At 45.4% G+C, this 17,178-nt stretch overlaps 1 protein-coding gene across 2 annotated transcripts; it reads right to left on the bottom strand.

Moving 5' to 3' along the window:
* Positions 1-11,814, bottom strand: Cnih1 (cornichon family AMPA receptor auxiliary protein 1). Of its 2 annotated transcripts, XM_032917798.1 has the most exons (6): positions 11,609-11,814; positions 7,937-8,005; positions 7,650-7,697; positions 4,047-4,159; positions 2,727-2,870; positions 1-973 (listed from the first exon to the last, which is right to left on the bottom strand). In XM_032917798.1, exons 1-6 carry the CDS (start codon positions 11,687-11,689, stop codon positions 946-948), a joined length of 483 nt encoding a protein of 160 aa, XP_032773689.1. In that variant the 5' UTR covers positions 11,690-11,814; the 3' UTR covers positions 1-945. The 2 variants fall into 2 exon arrangements, with proteins under 2 accessions (XP_032773689.1, XP_032773691.1); XM_032917800.1 differs by lacking the exon at positions 7,650-7,697 and having other exon boundaries at positions 11,609-11,808.
* Between the last annotated feature and the right edge of the window lie 5,364 nt (positions 11,815-17,178).

The following is a 17,178-nucleotide window of genomic DNA, read 5'->3' as shown; positions in this document are numbered from 1 at the left end:
TTCTAAAAATGACAGCAGTGTGTTTTATTATGCTGGGTTGAGCGGGTTTGAGAAATAGCTGTTTGTCGTCTTTAAAACAGTGCACGGCAAAGCATCTTCATTTCAGAGTTTTATTGTGTTGCACTGAAGGAACAGCGGGGCGGTTACACAGTTCTCTCATTCGTTTTTTGAAAATCTAAAGTACTTGCAAATTCTTAATACCTTGACCACTGGATTAGAACAGTAAGCATTAATATAACCGATTTCTTAGATAATAATGTCTTACAAATAAAAACCCATTTAGAATAGCTTTAAGTGCATTCTTTACAGGTAACTCGGCATGTGTATTAGCACTTAGGCTTAAGAATTACAGCAAGTGTATTACTCTGATGGAGTGAGGGAGACCCCTCTCATGCAATACATAGGGATAATATTCAAGTCGGCAGGGAACGAGACCCCACTCTTCCTACGGCTGTGTCCATGTATAATCATCTACAGTGATAAGCAGGAAACCTACGATGCTTCCCACGCTTTCAGTTCACCAGAAGCACCTCATTATCTACGGCTAATTTATATTTAGATGGCATTTCAATAAAACCAAAATGAGCCCAACAAGTCCTCTAAACAAAGCTTCCAACAGACTGAGGGCGGCCTGTAATTAATGCAATCACTCGGAGGGTTATGGCTGGTCCTTAAGAGTGCAAGTTCAACCTGTCAACACCAGAGGTAATCATTTTATATTAATTTATACGTAATTCCATTTAAATTCTTTATCCAGGTAGAACATATGAAAACAGTCTTTCCACAAGCAAAAAATGTGGAAACATTTAAAAAATAAGAAGTCATTTTTTAAAGTAACTGATCAGATTCCATAGGCTACTCTTGGAAACAGGACCTTGCTGGATAGAATCCCTTCACTGGTGGCGTTTTGCATGCACTTAACTGGACCGGTTCTTCTGTGTGGTTCTAAGAGCTCACCAAAACATAGATCATGCTGAAACAAAGAGAGAAGCTGTTAATTCAAATACTCCTCTTTACAACAAGTCAAAACTCATAGAGCCGCTTTACACAGCCAGCTCATGCATAGTATCAGCGTCACGGGAAGACCGCTGACAGTGTGATTTCAACTAGCGTGGATGTCTGCCTGTTGCCCCTAGTTCTTTTCCAGTTTTAGCAAGCAGAATAGTGCAGCCGAACACTCAGTGAGAACCAGAGCTCACAGAAGCAATTCAACACCACCCAGGAGCAGCACATAATCACAGGAGGGGGCATCTCAGGAGATGTGGTCCATCCCGCAGCTGTTAGATCCTCTGTGGGCATGAAGTCACTCAGCTCTCCAAGCAGCCTCGGGAGGCCGGAGCTGCCACTTATGCAAGGGAATGGTCAAAGGACGTCCCAATCATAGTCTACTGAACAGCTCTGGGCAACAGAAATGGGGACAGCAAACGGTGTACAACCCACGAGGGGCAGTAAATATATGATTTAGACACACAAGTACCCAGGGCCATTCTACATCAACGGTGACGTCACAAACACTGGGAGGGGTCAGGAGAGAGGAAATGTAACCAAAACACAGTGCGTGAAATTCTCAGAAAATTTAAAAGAAAAACATTTTTTAAAGAGAGGCACAGGGGACGGTGCGAAGTGCATACTCTTATCTCAACATGAGGCTTGGAGAAGAGCACACACGGGCAATTTTAAAACTGGAAAAGCTTCGTGCCTTCATGTCCTGGTGAACATTCCCCACAAGTATGTCTCCAGTGCAAGCATTCACACAGGCTTGCTCTCTCAGAGTCTATTTTAAATGCCCACTACATCCCAGCAGTGCCTAGAAGTTAGCCAAAAAAAAAAAAATAAGAACACGAGAATCAGGTGGAAAACAGGGAGAACTTCACCATTCACCACCTGTTCACACGGCTGGACGGTGCAGCCTTAAGGGCGAGCGTCACAACCAAAAGGATGAGCCTACTAACTACACCTATGCATCTCTAGGTGCACATAAGACAATTCACGACACTGACTTCATTTGTCCTTATCTATAATGGAAGCCAGGACGATAGAGGCCAATGAATAGAGTTTCACAGATAATAAATGTAAACTAATAGAGGCTTAATTATTTCAACTCAAAATAGCTCATTTCTAATATTTTTATTATTTTCTGTGTCTGGGTGTTTTGCCTGCATGTTTGTCTGTGCACCACGTGTGTGCAGTGCCCTCACAGGCCAGAAGAAGGCATCGAATCCTATGACCCTCCATGTGGGTTGTTCGTTGGGAAGCAGCTGCCAGCTGAGCCAACCCTCCCGCCCCAGTGTAACTAAGTTAGAAGGGGAGCTCTGCAGATGCTCACACAGTTTAAAGAGACACTCCTACGGCATCTTACAGGTTCTATGCTAGTCTGCTGTTGCTTTGATGTGCTTGACATAGGGTACTCTGAAACAAAAGTCAAAAGAAGTACAAAATTGACCCAGGCTGCCTGGGTCTTCCTGACTTGACCCTGAGCAATCGTCTTCTAGCTTCACCACGCTCATCTGAACACTCTTCAGTTCCTGTCCATCAGGCAGTCTCCTGCCTCTGCCGCTTAGTCCCAGTGTGCTACTTGCTGGCCAGACATATGCCCTTTTGGGGGCCTGCTGGCACCCTGCCACCACTTCCCCCATTGAAGACACCAAGTCTTCTGCAGGGTGCTCAAGTCTGCACACGGCTAGGCACCAAGCCCAGTCACGCCTTCACTTCCGTTTCAAACTTACCCGTATAGGTAGTAAAAAAACGCTAGAAGGTAGAAAGCTAGTTTGCACCATCCTTCCTTCTGACAGTAGGCTAGAATGTCTGCATTCATGATGGTCGTCGGGTCATAGAGGCCAGGGCCACTCATCACCGGTCTACTCATATACCTGAAACAGACACGGTCATTAGCATATGGGAGGGGCAGGGCCTCCAGGTGGGGAGGGGTCTTTCTTCTCTCACATTTGCTACAGGGATCGGTGCTCCAGACACAGGGCACATCTCTGCTTGCAGATACAAGCTTATTTTTACCGTCTTAATCCTAAAACTAAAGACCATAAGCACGGGACAGCCATACAGATCACATATGGTCTCTTAGATTTCAGAAATCCAGTAAAAACAGAGAACTCGGGTGTTTCCTTTCAGATTTACTTTATGTGTCTGAGTGTGTAGCCTGCATGTACGCATGTGCACCATGTGCATGCAGTGCCCACAGAGGCCAAAAGAGGGCATGAGCTCCTCTGAAACTAGAGTTACAGACCGTTGTAAGCCACCATGCGGGTGCTAGGAACTGAACCCAGGTCTTCTAGAAGAACAGTCAGCTCTCCAGCCCGAGGCGTTTTAACACTTATCGCAACGTAACTTCACACGCCCAGGAGCGGGCCCTTTGTTCCATCGTTCACGGCTTTGCATCCCTCCCCTTTCTACCTCTAACGTGAGTACAGTTTTCCGAAAAGGTTCATTCAGATACAGACATATTAGCAAAATATCCTTTCACATATTTCCTAACAGAGAGATATGAGATTCTGACATATCCACTTGAAACAAAGCTTTCAATTTATGGGGAGTGAGAGAAAAAACTCTATGAGGGTCAGACGCTAACTATGTAAGCCTATGTAATTTGGTTCTCATCTATAACATAGCTAAATGCTTTAAAAACTATAAAGTAAGCATGAAGAAGACACACTGTACATTTTGATCTATATGAAGTTTAAAATGTGCAAAAGGCCCGGGGGTAACAATTTGATATTGGGTGCAGAAAGTGTTCTGAGAGCTAGAAGTGCTATATCTTAATCTGTGTGAATTTCCATGTACATGTGTGCATGGAAATTCACTTGGATATAAATTCACTTGGCTGTACACATCAGACTTGTGTGTGGAAATGTGACTGAGGTCCTTTGGGGAATCACAAAGTCCTACAAGGGCTCTGCTTACTGACCTGAGCTGAGTCAATGCGAAATAACTTTCAATCCTCATGAAGACACATAATATCAAAGATGACTGTATCAACCACAGCAAAACTAAAATTCAATTAAGGCAATATTTTAAGTATATTTAAATATTACCTCCAAATATGGTATGCCAAAAGGGGCATATTGAGGCCGAGGGTGAGCCACTCTGCTGCACAGAGAAACATGACACAGAAGAAAGCATGGATGAGGTACTCTGGAAGCACAAGCTGGAAGGAAACACAGACCATTACCACAGTGCTCAGCGGACAGCCGCTCATCTGCAAGGCAATGACAACCCCGCGTCCACTGTTTCTTAGACCCCCAAATCAAAGGTGCGGCTGAGTGTCTGTTATCTCCACACTTGGCTTTTACCAGAAGTATGATTATAAGCAAGCTGGCCAGAGGATAAGAAGCTTCCACTAGAAAAGTAAGACAAGAAATTTAAAACTCAAATTCTGAGAGCAGCAAATTGAATTGCGATTATCACCCAGATTGTTCAATTACTTGTAGGTAAAGTAGAATGCTTTTATTTCCATCACTCAGTAAAAATGACTCAGAACTGAAATAACCTGAGCACATGCAACATGATAAAAAAAAATCCATGAAACAATCTCCCATTTGTAAGTTCGCGTGTTTTAAGCCTTGAACAAAACCAAGAATGCTACATGTACAATATTTAGCGAGTCACATCACTTTCCCACAAGTTGTTCAATGGAAAGCCAGCCAGCCAACATCTCAGCACAGCTGGGGCGGACACTGAGGCACACAATGCGAGAGACACACTTTCTGCAATGTAGGAGGGAAAAGTCGCAACTTGAAACCATGTAAGGAACTGCCAGGTTCCAGAGCCCCCATTATTACACTGCCTTTGGGTTCCCCTATGCCTGCCTGGTCACAAAATGCTACATGGCAGAAGACCAGCAGAGCCTCAAAACTCAAAAGAAAACAAGCCTTTCGATAAGTAGTGAGGGAAAATTAATTCAAATGACATACATGCATTATTAAGATGATGAAGACCTAATGACTTGTTTTAAATCATCTTTATCCTAAATGATTCAGCGTGATCTAACGAGTTGTTAAATAAAACATCAAAACTGTTGGATGACAATTCTAGCGCAAATCCCTAAGTCACAGATGCAAAGCCCAATTCATCAACTGGTTTCACACCAGGTAAACCAGTGTGAACCAGGTCCTTCTGAGAGAAGGCCATGGCTGCAGAAGAAATCAAACTGCCCTACATGCTCAAGCCTCGTCTAAAGCTCCCAAACTACCTCTCCAGTGGCAAGCCACGGCCAACTGACTTTCCCCGGCGCCGGAATCAAACCCACGGTCACATTCTAGCCAGCACTCTTCCACTGCGCTTACCCCAGCCCTGTATCAACTTTTAATGAACATTACTTCAAAGAAAATCCTAGCAGAGCCAATTAAGTCACTAACAGATATTTTCTACAAAGTTAAGCAATGTGAAAATGAAGATAAGCTCCCACTATACAGATATAAATATGTGATACAGACGTGTATGATTTAATTTAACGTCAAATTTTTATCAAAAGGACATCACTGAAACTCTAACTACAACCAGAACAGACCAAGAAGAGCATGCACCACAATCCCCACCGGAAGTGCCTTCACAACGTCCGTTTAAATGACAGTACTCTGCTTTAACTCTGACAGACCTACTTCAGCTCGAAAGCCTGAGACCTGACGAAATTAATTGCTTTGCAACTGCACTCAGACTGAGGTGACGGGAGAAACTTGAGAATCACACTGCCCCAACACTCCTAATTTGTCCTTAGAGAAAGCGCTAGCTACCACAGGCCCTGCAGCTTCTACCCCTCCCGCTCCTCAAAATGTCCAGAAACACTATGTGCTTCTCACCTAAATCAGAACCTCTCTTTTCTTTCTTTCTTTTTTTTTTTTTTTTCCAGAGACAGGGTGGCCTTGGCTGTTGGTTGTCCTAGAACTTTGACAGTTGTCGAAGCTGGCCTTGAACTCATATTCAGATATTCACCTGCCTCTGCCTCCCAAGTGCTAGGATTAAAGGCATGCACCACCAACACCTGGCTAAAAACCAGAGCTTTTCAATCATTCAATTATCACAAAATTCATTCTATTTACAACCCAAAGGTCATATAAAGCCTAGTACCTAGAAAAAAAAATACCTCATGCAAAACATGACTGAAATGATTAGTACTGAAACATGAAAAACTATATTCCCTTATTAAGTTTACATTTTTAAAAAGAGTACTTGTCTTCCCCCATACTTTGGCAGAACTGTAAAAACAAATTTCAATAGGGAAAACTGTCAGATGCACTGCTGTTCAGCCAATCATCGGCACCCTACCCAAATCGCAGCTCATGGCGCTGGAACAGTGGTCTCCCCTCCCCAAGCATTTGTCTTTTCTCAGTATGAATTTCTTTCCATTGAGAAAAGCCAGAAATCACACACTATTTGCTACAATTAAATGTCTCCCTCTTAAAGTTAAATAAATTAGGAAAACACGGTTTAAATGTCAAAAATCAGGCTGTCTAGCTTATAACTATGGTCTCTGCCTTAACCTCTCTGACATTAGCCATGGAGAGTACCTGGACCTCACAGAGCAACTCAATCAAGTGTCCTACTCATGAGAATAACAAGTCAGGTACCTGAACAAAAGACTCCGGGGAAGCCACCTCTGTGCAGAGCCCTGCATCCAGAGAAGTGCTCATTTGATAACAGCTGTAACCTCATCACTTCAATATTTGACACAATAAACTGCCGGAGAACACAGAACACTTAACAATCTTAAAAGATCCCAGCTTCCGGACTTCTTGACAACTGGTTTTAACTACCAGGGCAAAGACCTTCTACAACGCACACCTGTTACTTTCCAACCACAAAGCATCTTTCTCAGGTTTAACTTCTACGAAAGCAGGGAAGCCTTGATTGAAACTTGTGGTTGGTCCTACGTAGTCTTACTGTAAAAGGTGTCTACGTTTACCTGGGAAACAAGGATAAAGTAGCGAGCTAGCTTTTGAGGGCTTGGCCAAATCAGAGCCTGAGGATGCAAGGAACCTGGTCTCCTCGCTGTCCCGCAGTAGCTTTGAGGGCAGCTGCTGCTTTCTAATCTGCTGCTTTCTTCACAAGCAACTCTTTAGCTACTGACCAGTCGGGCAAAATCAAACCTACAGACCAGAGAAGAATCTTCCTTCAGATGCCAAATATGTATTTAATATCAACCCAAAACACAATGGAGCCACATTCTCGACAAATCTATCACAGGTCAAGGTAAGACAGACCTGTTTTAGAAATCTGAGGTAGATACAATATACTAGGAATAACCACATAGACACTTGCAGTTCCCGCCAGACGCATAACCAAAGTTGAAGCTAGATATGGCAGCTAAGTCCACACTACAGTCCGCGTGTCCAAGCCACAGGCTGAGAATGATTTCCCCACTGTGAATGTCACTTTAGATTGACTAACTTTCAAACGCTGGGCTAAGGAATTTAATACAGATGTGCCTATGGCTATAACATGAGAAAAAAGCATAAGCATTTAACAGCTTTCCCTACTTGACTGGGCCAGCAAGCAAACGTTTGCATAGAATGTGAAGTTTCATGAAATCATAACCGTCAACAGGCATATGAAGGAGCACACTGAGCGGAACGATACAGAGACGAATGCCCTCGCCCTCCCCGCCAGATGATGACATTCAACTAAAAAGCAGTACACACCTTTAGGGCAATTTTGACTCTTTTAATCTTTTTGACCTTTTCAACTGTCTTTGGCCGACAATGTAAAAAGCAGATTGGAAGAATGTTAGTACGACAGCTGACAAGATCTCTGGCAGATTAATAACAGAACAGTCAAGGGCGACAGGAAAGAGAACTTCATTCTGCCTACTTCAAAACATTCGGACACATCATGCTACCGAGAATACTGGCCTTTTTTTTAAGTTATTAAAAAGTTAAAAGCAAATAGGTCTTTAAGATCTAAAGATGAGAGCGATGTCATAACTTACAGGATTCAGGGTATTACACTGGTCTATAGGGTTCTTGTAATCGGTCTTCAGCTCATCAAATGCTATGATCTAAAATAAAGTTGCAACAGTTAGGACCACTCACTTTAACGGAAAGCAGCAACAAGCCCGCCCCAACCATCAAAACATCACTAAAAGTGTAACAACATTTCAGTCCCAATTTACACAGTAACTTGAATGCTATTTAAAAAAAAAAAAAAGGTTAAAAAGAAAGAATGACAATCAGATTAAGCCCTGAAGACACGTCATCACGACTCCGCCATTGCCTACATCTTGAGGTCTGCACCCACTGTGACCTTAAACTGCCGTTTACCCAATGCTTCCAGGCAAGCTGCTTTTCCTATGTGACATGAGCTTTCCCTACTCGTGTAGCTATTTATGCAAGGTTTCCCTCATCCTGAAAGCCCTTCTTCCTGTTCCTCTCCTTCTGTTGCTGTTCCCCATCTTCTTTGGGCAGAACTTCCTGTATACCTGTCTGCATCTCCTTTTGTAAGCGGCCAGTATGGCCAGTATGGTGTCTACTCTATCTGCATGCATGTTCGTCTGCCCCAGGGCAGTGTGCAGCTTCAGGGAGAGAGACCACTTGTAATCGTCTGTGCAGCCTTCTCCCTTGGCTTGGTACTCTGGGACGCTAGAGTGGACTCAAACAATTCAATTTATGCCCAACTACACACACTGATAAAGCAGAGTTTGCCCGTGCTTCTAGGAGAACACAATTTTAAACCTATGTGTCTCAATATCCTTATACACACCTTCAAGGTTAAAATGAGCCAAAGCTGGGGATCCATACCCTGTGGCATTAATTCATGTCAGGGGTCAAAGCGGAACGGGGACCTGCTTCAGTTGGTGTCATCAGCCACACCTCTCTCTCAGAGGTGTGCTGCCACAGAACTCCTCACTATCATGACCAATAGCTACCTATTCCTAGCTTTCCCTGGGCTCGCCTCTCAGTTAAAGTTCTTGGTTTCAGAAGAGCACAGGCTTCTCTTAATCTCTAGAAGTGTATAAGATACACACCGTCTAACCCTCTGTGCTAAAGCCTCTAAACAGAGATAGGAAATAAAAAATAACTGAATATTAAAATGTAACATCCAAAGAGGTGAGGAGATAGAGAGGGGGTGGGAGGAGAAGGAGAAAGAAAAAGAAACGGAGGGAAATGATACAATTACATTTTAATTTTTACAATGTAAAAAAAAATAATAATAATTACTTGAAAAACTAAAATTAAAAAAATAAAGGGTCTGAGGAAATCGCAGGATTCCTTCAAGAGCAGGGATGGGGCCTGAAATGATCTTTTACTGACGCTTACAGCTCCCACATGGGGGAGGAGAAGCACAGAGGCGCCAAGGCGCAGGAAAGCCCCCTGCTTCCATGTGACTTTTAAGCATAACCGTCTTATTATTTCCAGGACTACAAAAAATAAAACCACCTCAGGTTAAAAACACAGCAGCAAAGATCTTATTCTGAGCGTTACTATGGCTCAGGGTCTAAGATCCTAACGTGCAGCACTTCACTGAATGAAAGGGAGCTTTAAAAAAAAAGAAAACGCTCGTCTAACAGTGTTAAATGCACAGACCTCAACAAAAAGGATTCCCTTTGACGCTGATTTCTACCACGATAAATATTAAAAGTATAAGTGTGCAGTTTGGAGGAGATAGGCTTTGATCAGTTCTGAATATTAACAGGCAGCTACATCACACTGTGTGGGATACATTCCTAAGTCTACCTTAGTAACAAATTCAAGGCAAGGCTCACGACTGCAGTACTTGTATTTAGCAGGTAATTCTGACTCAAATACATAGCGAATTACCACGCAGCCATCTTTGAAGGCATGGCTTCATGTAACCCAGAGTTCAGGACTTCCAGAGATCCTGTCACCGTGTCCCCAGTGCTGGGATCACATTCACACCCCATGCCCGGTTTATGTGGCGGGATTTATGCAGTACTAAGAAGTGTGGGGTTTTGTGCATGTTAGGAAGGTACTTTGCCAAGAGAGCACATCCCTCGTCAAAACTAACTTTTAAGAACAGTCTCTTTCAGTCGGTTCCTAGGGACCTTTTGAGTAAAAGGATTGCTGAATGGGTTTCTAATAATGTAAAGGCATGCATTTAAAATTATTTCCCCAAAAGCTCTGTAATTATCTGAAATAAATCCAAAAGCTCTCCTCTAATCTGTGGTACAACTTTCTTTAAGCCTATAACAGGACTTAAAATTATCTATTTCACCTAGACACATTCCTTTCTAATAAAATTACCCACTTTTTTAAAATTGCAGGTGTTTCTTAAACTAAACACTGAATGTGGAAAGTGTGGGAAAGCGCCCAGATCTCTTCCACTAATCTCCAACCATCCCAGAGGACATTTATAAAAAGAGCAAATGACTCAAAGCTACATTTACAGATGGTAAGGAGCCAGACACTTTAGCTTCATCTGAAACAAAGGTGGGGCCAGCTCACATTCCTGAGCTATCTATCTTGCTGTTCTTCCACCAAAGAGCAGAAGATGCTCTCCCAACCTCTGATTGCAACTAGTGAGCGTCCTGAAGTAGCAGTTATTTCTGACATGGTGAACACCGGACCTCGGCATTCCCCATCCATAGGCAGCCAGTCTCTAAAGACAATCACACTGCTTGGCAAGAGGGACCCGGGGTATATATCGCTGTATTTCTGCAACTTCTGCAACCTGTTAATCTGCTGCCGTTTAATCACGCACAGGATAGTGATGAAACCTGATTTAGTATTTACACGAGGTTGAGCCCGCCCCATCATTCAAATTATGCCATTATTCCAGAAAGTACTGGGAGGGTGGAAACAAATCAGCTCAACTTTTGATGATTGCTGATCTCCAGAGAGCTTTCAGTGGTGCTAAGCAGTAGAGACACTCAAATTCTCTGTCTCAAATAGAACTGTCACCAGGGACAGAGCACAGTAAGAATGTGTGTCCACCCTGCAACGATATGAGGACCCGAAGGTTTCTGTGGATTTTTCAAAATCAAATTAAAACTCCCTCTATTAAATCAAGGACCCAGGCCACAGGGGTGGATTGAAAGGCTGTCTCCTGAAAAGCTCTCGCGATCCAAGTATGACTTAAGGGAAAAACTTGGAGATGTGGCCAACGAAGTAATCAATCCAAGCTGCCTCGAAGTTCACCAGGAACTCGTCACCGAACCACGGTGTTCTACTAGAAAATCGTGCATCGAGTGCTGCAAAGCAGCGTTGGAAATGCAACAACTATCCGATCTTGGCCATGCTCTGAGGAAGGCTTAAAAGGCAATCGGTAATTCAAGGATAAATATTAGGAAAACTTCACGTCGTTCGGTGCGCACTGGGCATCCTCCCCGATGGGGGACGCGGACAACCCAACCGCGCGGGCCCGGCGTAGCCAGGGCGCCGCCCGCCTGCCCGCCCCGCCCAGCCCTGCTCGCGAATAGCGGAGCGCGGCCTGGGCCCGCACGCGGCGGCGTGGACACCGGGACCCCGCACGCCAGGCCCTCCGGAGCCCTGGCCCGGGAGCGCGCAGCCCCGCGTCCACGGCCCAAGCAGCCTAGCCACGTCCTGGCGCGCGCCAGCAGCCGGGGCCCCGCGCAGCCGCGGGCCCGGAGCTGCAAAATGCTGCGCCGTCGCTCGCCCTCTTTCCCCCTGCCCCGGCTACTCACGTGCCAGATGGCGAAGAAGATGAGCGCGGCGGTGAGCAGCAGCGCCAGCATATAGCAGAAGGCCGCGAAAGTGAACGCCATGGCCGGGGAGGAGCTGCCGGGCGCGCCGGGGCCAGCGGAGAAAGGCGGCGCACGGCCCTCTGGGTAAAACCATTCACTTCCCCCGGCCTCAGCCTCCACCTTCGCCGCGGCCTCCTCCCGGCGCGCCTGCGCAGAGGGCCGCCTACACGAGCGCCCCCTGATGGTCAGAGTTTACGTGGCCCTTCTGTTGTCCGCACAGTTGATTTCGTCCTTCATTCTGTAGTTTGCTCTTTGAATAGGCATTAAATGAATGTCTCGTTTGTTCCAGAGACTAGTCTTGTGTCTGAACTGCAAAAGTAGATTTTTAAAAGTGCCTGTATTGAAAGGATTTAATCCACTGCCAGAAACGAGGGACTACCTAATGCTGTTATAACCCTGTAATCTGGAACCCGTGCGTGCTATGAAAGGTCAAAGAAGGGCACCAGCCCTCCTGGAAGCTAATCTGAGGCTTCTATGATAAGTGCAGGAGAAGAGAAGAGAGTGCTGGTGATAGAGGAAAGTGGCTCGAATGAGCAGAGTTGGAAAGGGGAAAAAGAAGAGGAAACCCTTGAGTCTTAGGAGCAACCAGCAATGGATCAGTAAGAGGAACGTTGGTGCCAGAGCACTAAGACTTCAAACAGACAGCAAATTATGCTCAGTTCAGGAGCTCAGGTTTATACCCAGACTCCCCCACCCCTGGCATTTCAAACTTTTTTGCTTATCACAAGTTTTCAAAGATTTTGATTTATTTTTTCATTGCAAACCTGTTACATCATAAAGACCACAAATTAGAAAGGCAGTGGCGGAGAAAAAGAAACAAAACCGAAATAAAGTTTCTACAAAATAGCACTTGTTTCATCCCACCCCCACCCCCACCCCACCCCCACCCCCACCCCACCCCCACCCCCACCCCACCCCACCCCACCCCCACCCCGCCCGGGACTGGGGACCAAACTAGGGCCTTGCGCTTGCTAGGCAAGCGCCTACCACTGAGCTCAATCCCCAACCTTGTTTCATTTTTTCATGCAGGCTGCAATCTACAAAACCAGTTCATCACCTACTAGCTGACCACCCAAGCAAACTGTGTAGAAAGGTTTAGAGGGTTATGTCCAGTCTGCCTGAGACTTTCTGCAGTGGTAGACATTTGCTCTGTTGGAATACATCCAACCCAGCAGCCACTGGCTACTTGTGGATACAAAGTGGCTTAGGTGGATAAGAAGTTGAACTTTGAATTCTGCATCACTTTAATGGCTTAACATTTATTCTAAAGTTACATTCATTGTGTGAGCACACACCCACTAGTTTGTGGTGAGTGAAAGAAGCCCTAAATCAATGAGGTTCTGGAAGAATGTGTGCTTTTGGCATAGGTACTAACGCCTCAGATCCATGGGAAAATGGCAAATGCCCCTCGCACCACAGGCTCAGGGAAATGGCCAAACCTCTCTCTGCTCTGTGTGTATTTTAATCTCCGCCATAGCCCCACCCCACCCCGCCCTATTTACGGCCTGAAGACTGTTCCTGGCAAAGACTGTGCCTACTACGATTTATTAAATCTGCCTCCTGGTTCAGCTATATGCAGTAACCCCTTCTCCCTGTCCCTGTATGTAATAAACACACCAAGCTTCCGGGACGCTGTGCTTTCGCCATCCAAAAGCCCTGCCTACCTGACTCCAACTGTTCCCGGATGTGTATCTGTCTTTGATCCATTCGCTGAACACCCCAGCCATTCTGGGAGGCCGTGCAACTATGAGGGGCGGTCAGTGAACAAACGACAGGAATCAGTTCTACCACCCCAGGGATGGAACTCAGATGGTCAGACTTAGCCCAGTGCTTTTGCCCACTGAGCCATCTTGCCAGTCCTCAGCTGAACTTCAAATAGCTACATGTGGCTAAGGTACTGGACAGTGACGTCTGTATCACCGGACTTCTATAGCAGGTGAAAATTCTACTTTTCTGAGAGGCAAGAGGGCCACTTCAGTTCTGGGGGAATCCAATGCCCTCTTCTGGCTTCCATGGGTACTGCACACATATGGTACAGGGAGGTAAAACACCACACACACATAAAATCAAAACTCTTTTAAAAATTAGTTCCTCCGCCACACTGGTCATATTCCTAGCATTCAGTGTCCTCGTGGGATTCATAGGACTGAGTTTCTGTGCAAACAGCATACTTCTATCATCACAAAAAAGTTCTACTGGATAAACCGTGGAGAATACCGTGAGGGCCAAGAGCAAATTAAATCAACCGACCATAAACAAGGCAGTGAGTAAGGAAAATAGTCTACTTGATGCTTTCAGGGCATTAGAAACAGTGAACAAGCTATGTCTTGAGTCCAAAGAGTTTCCAGTATTATCTGGGATTTCCAATAACTCTCTCAAAACACAGAAGTGTTTGTAGTACACACAAAGTTCCTGCTTCTCCTTGTATCTAGGGAAGGAGCTGAATGCTATAGGAAAAGGACTGACCGACGCACTCTCTTTTGATCTGTCTCTCCGTTCTCTCTTCCTCCTTGGCTCAAATATCTTCCCATCCGTTTGCCTCCACGTCACATACTGCTTAGGCCCCCCAACCCACACAGCTACACACCACCAGCTAGGCGCTGAGGACCTAGAAGATACACCCTACAAAACGTCTGTCTCAGAAAAAGTCCAAAAGCGGCTCAGATACCCACCTGAGAAGTGTCGCTGCCCAGACTAGGTAATGCCGGTGTCAAAGGATGAAGGGAAGATAGTACTAAGCAGGTTTAGAGGACTGTACAAGACCATGGCTGGAACTGGCACCATCTTGCCAAGATCTAGGGAGTCTCTTAGTCTGACTGGGTTCTTCTTTGGCTTTTTTCCTTCCTCGCCTGTCTGCAGCTGCCACCAACTGACAACAGGATACACGTCACCCACTGCTCATACAGGTGGGAGACCAGCCTGGCATTCAAGTCAGTACCAAGTCCAGTCCATACCAAGGAGACAATCCTTGTTAGGCCAGGAAGGCTCATAAGTCACTCAGGCACTGCCGGGAGAAGCAGGAGTCGGATGTTTAAAGAGTGGGAGGTAACAGAAAGGGCAAGTCTTGGACTGATCTGAATCTGTCCTCATTGAACTCCAGGACTCCCATGGGGGTAGAACAATAGTGGAGGGAATGTCATCCGGGTTACGCAATGCTTCTTTGGGAGGAGAGGGAACTGCTAGCACAAAGAATATTGTAGGACGACAGTTCCCAATCGCCCATCTTGCCTGGAAATTACAAGTGGCTGTGGGTAACACAGGAATCTACACATATACCCACATCATAAACCTTGGAAAGAATAGCTATGAAATTGGGGAGACCAGGAAGGATAATGGGTGCTTTTATGGTTTGGACACTAAGTGTACCCTGAAAGATTTCTGTGTTAAAGACTTGGCTTCTGATCGAGCAATGTTCAGAGGTAGGACTTTGAGGGAAATGGTTGTACCAGTGGATTCCCTTATTAGTGCAATGGCCTTACTGGAAGGTGGCAAAAGGCAAGAAGTGTGGCTTAGATGAAGTAGGTCACAAATGGTGCATAGTGGTTTGAACGAGAATGGCCTGCACTGGCTCCTATGTTTGAATGCTTGGTCATTAGAGTGGAACGGTTTGGTAAGGATTAGAAGTCGTGGCCTTGTCTGAGGAGATGTGTCCCTTGGGATGGGTTCTGAAGTTTCAAAAACCTAGTCCCTCTCTGCCTGCCTACAACTTGCAGATAGGATGTCAGCTCTTGGCTGCTGCTCCAGTGCCATGCCTACCTGCTGCCACACTCCAAGCCATGATGATAAGAGACGAACCCTTTGAAACTGTAAATAAGACCCCAACTAAATGTTTTCTTTCATAAGCTGCCTTCGTCATGCTGTCTCCTCACAGCAAGAGGACAGCAACTAAGCAGGGTGTATCTCAGAAGGACAAAGGACCCCCGTATTCCTGGCTGCCAGAAGGGAATGACTCTAGTCCACAGCCCTGCTCTGTTGTGATGTTCTTCCAGAGACAATGGAACCAGCACAACAGAACATAGACCATAGCCTCAGAAACCAGGAGCCAAAAAGAGGAGTCTTCCCTTTTTAAATCAGCCTACCTCAGGTGTTTATCCCAGTCTGTCACAGCGCCGTAAATGTCACAAGTATCCACACTTCTTTCTCATTAGCAGACCTCAGGATTTGCTTGAGGCATCGTGGCCCCTTTGCTCTTGCTCAGAAGAACTTTTTCCAGCTCAAGATCTTAGGGAAAGGTAGCTCCCATCACTCGAGAGCAGTGACTGATTTTCACTTGCTCTCTGTGGTGGTTTAAATGAGAATGTCATACATTCCTGATGCTGTTTGGTCCTTAATTGGTGGAACTGTTTGGGAAGTACTGGGAGGTGTGGTCTTCTTGGAGGAGGTGTGTCACTGGGAATGGGCTTTGAGGCTTCAAAAGTCAGGCCATTCCCAGTCTTCCTCTCCCTGCCTCCTATTACTGATAAGGATATAAGCCTTCAGCTACTGCTCTGGCGCCATGGCTGGGTCTGCCATGATGGTCATGGACTCACCCTCTGAAACTGTGAGCTCCAATAAACTCTTCTGAACATCCCTTGGTCATGGTGTCTCATCAGAGCCATTTAAATGTCACCACAGGTTGTTCTATTCTCTTGAGGTTTTTTTTCCTTTTTTTTTTTTTCAACCTGACACGAGCTAGAGTTTACCTGAGAAGAGGAACCTCAACTGAGAATATTGAGAATAAATATGCACATCAGATTGGCCTGTAGGCAGGGCACTTTCTTGATTGATGACTGGTGTGGAAGACCCAACCTTGCATAGGTGGTCAGTCCCAAGATGCATTAAAAAAAAAAAGCAAACTGAAGAAACGAGGTGAAGTCAGCCAGTCAACAGGGCTCCTTCGTGGTCTCGACTTCAGTTTCTGCCTCCAGGTCTCTGCTTGAGTTCTTATCCCAACTTCCCTCAATGCTAGACTGTGACCAGGTCACGCAAGCCAAGTAAACCCTTTCTTCCCCAGGTTGCTTTCGGTTTTATGACAGGAATGGAAGCTAATACATTTCAATCCACTCTACACCCTTCTAAAACATAAGGCCAAGGCCCAGGCTACGTTCAAAGAGAAAGCATTGAACTATCCAGCAGGCTGTGATTTCTCAACATCAGATATCCCTGTCACCTGCCTTGGCTTTTGCTCTGGAGGTGCCTGTTACACAACCATTACGAAAGCAGCTACCGTACAAACGTGCAAACGTGACTCAGCCAACACTCTCATATGTGCGGAACTCTGTTTATTGTTCATCTCCTTATTCCTTGTCTTAGGGTTTCTATTGCTTCGGTGAAACCCCAAGTGTCTTTGAAACGCCTGTTGCCGTAAGGTAGAGGTTTCTTTCAAGTGTACCTAAAACCAGCTCAAGTCAAGGCAGTCTAAAGGGCTGGCCTCTTTCCAGGTATGAGGAGAGGGGCATTCGAGAGAAAGCATCAGTAATCGTTTTGAGACTGATTTGGCCACATTTTAAGCATAGAAGGATGCTTAATTC

Source organism: Rattus rattus, chromosome 12 (assembly GCF_011064425.1).
Source record: "Rattus rattus isolate New Zealand chromosome 12, Rrattus_CSIRO_v1, whole genome shotgun sequence".
Lineage (NCBI taxonomy): Eukaryota > Metazoa > Chordata > Mammalia > Rodentia > Muridae > Rattus > Rattus rattus.
The sequence above is the reverse complement of the archived record's forward strand: the minus strand, read 5'-3'. Positions and strand labels throughout refer to the sequence as shown.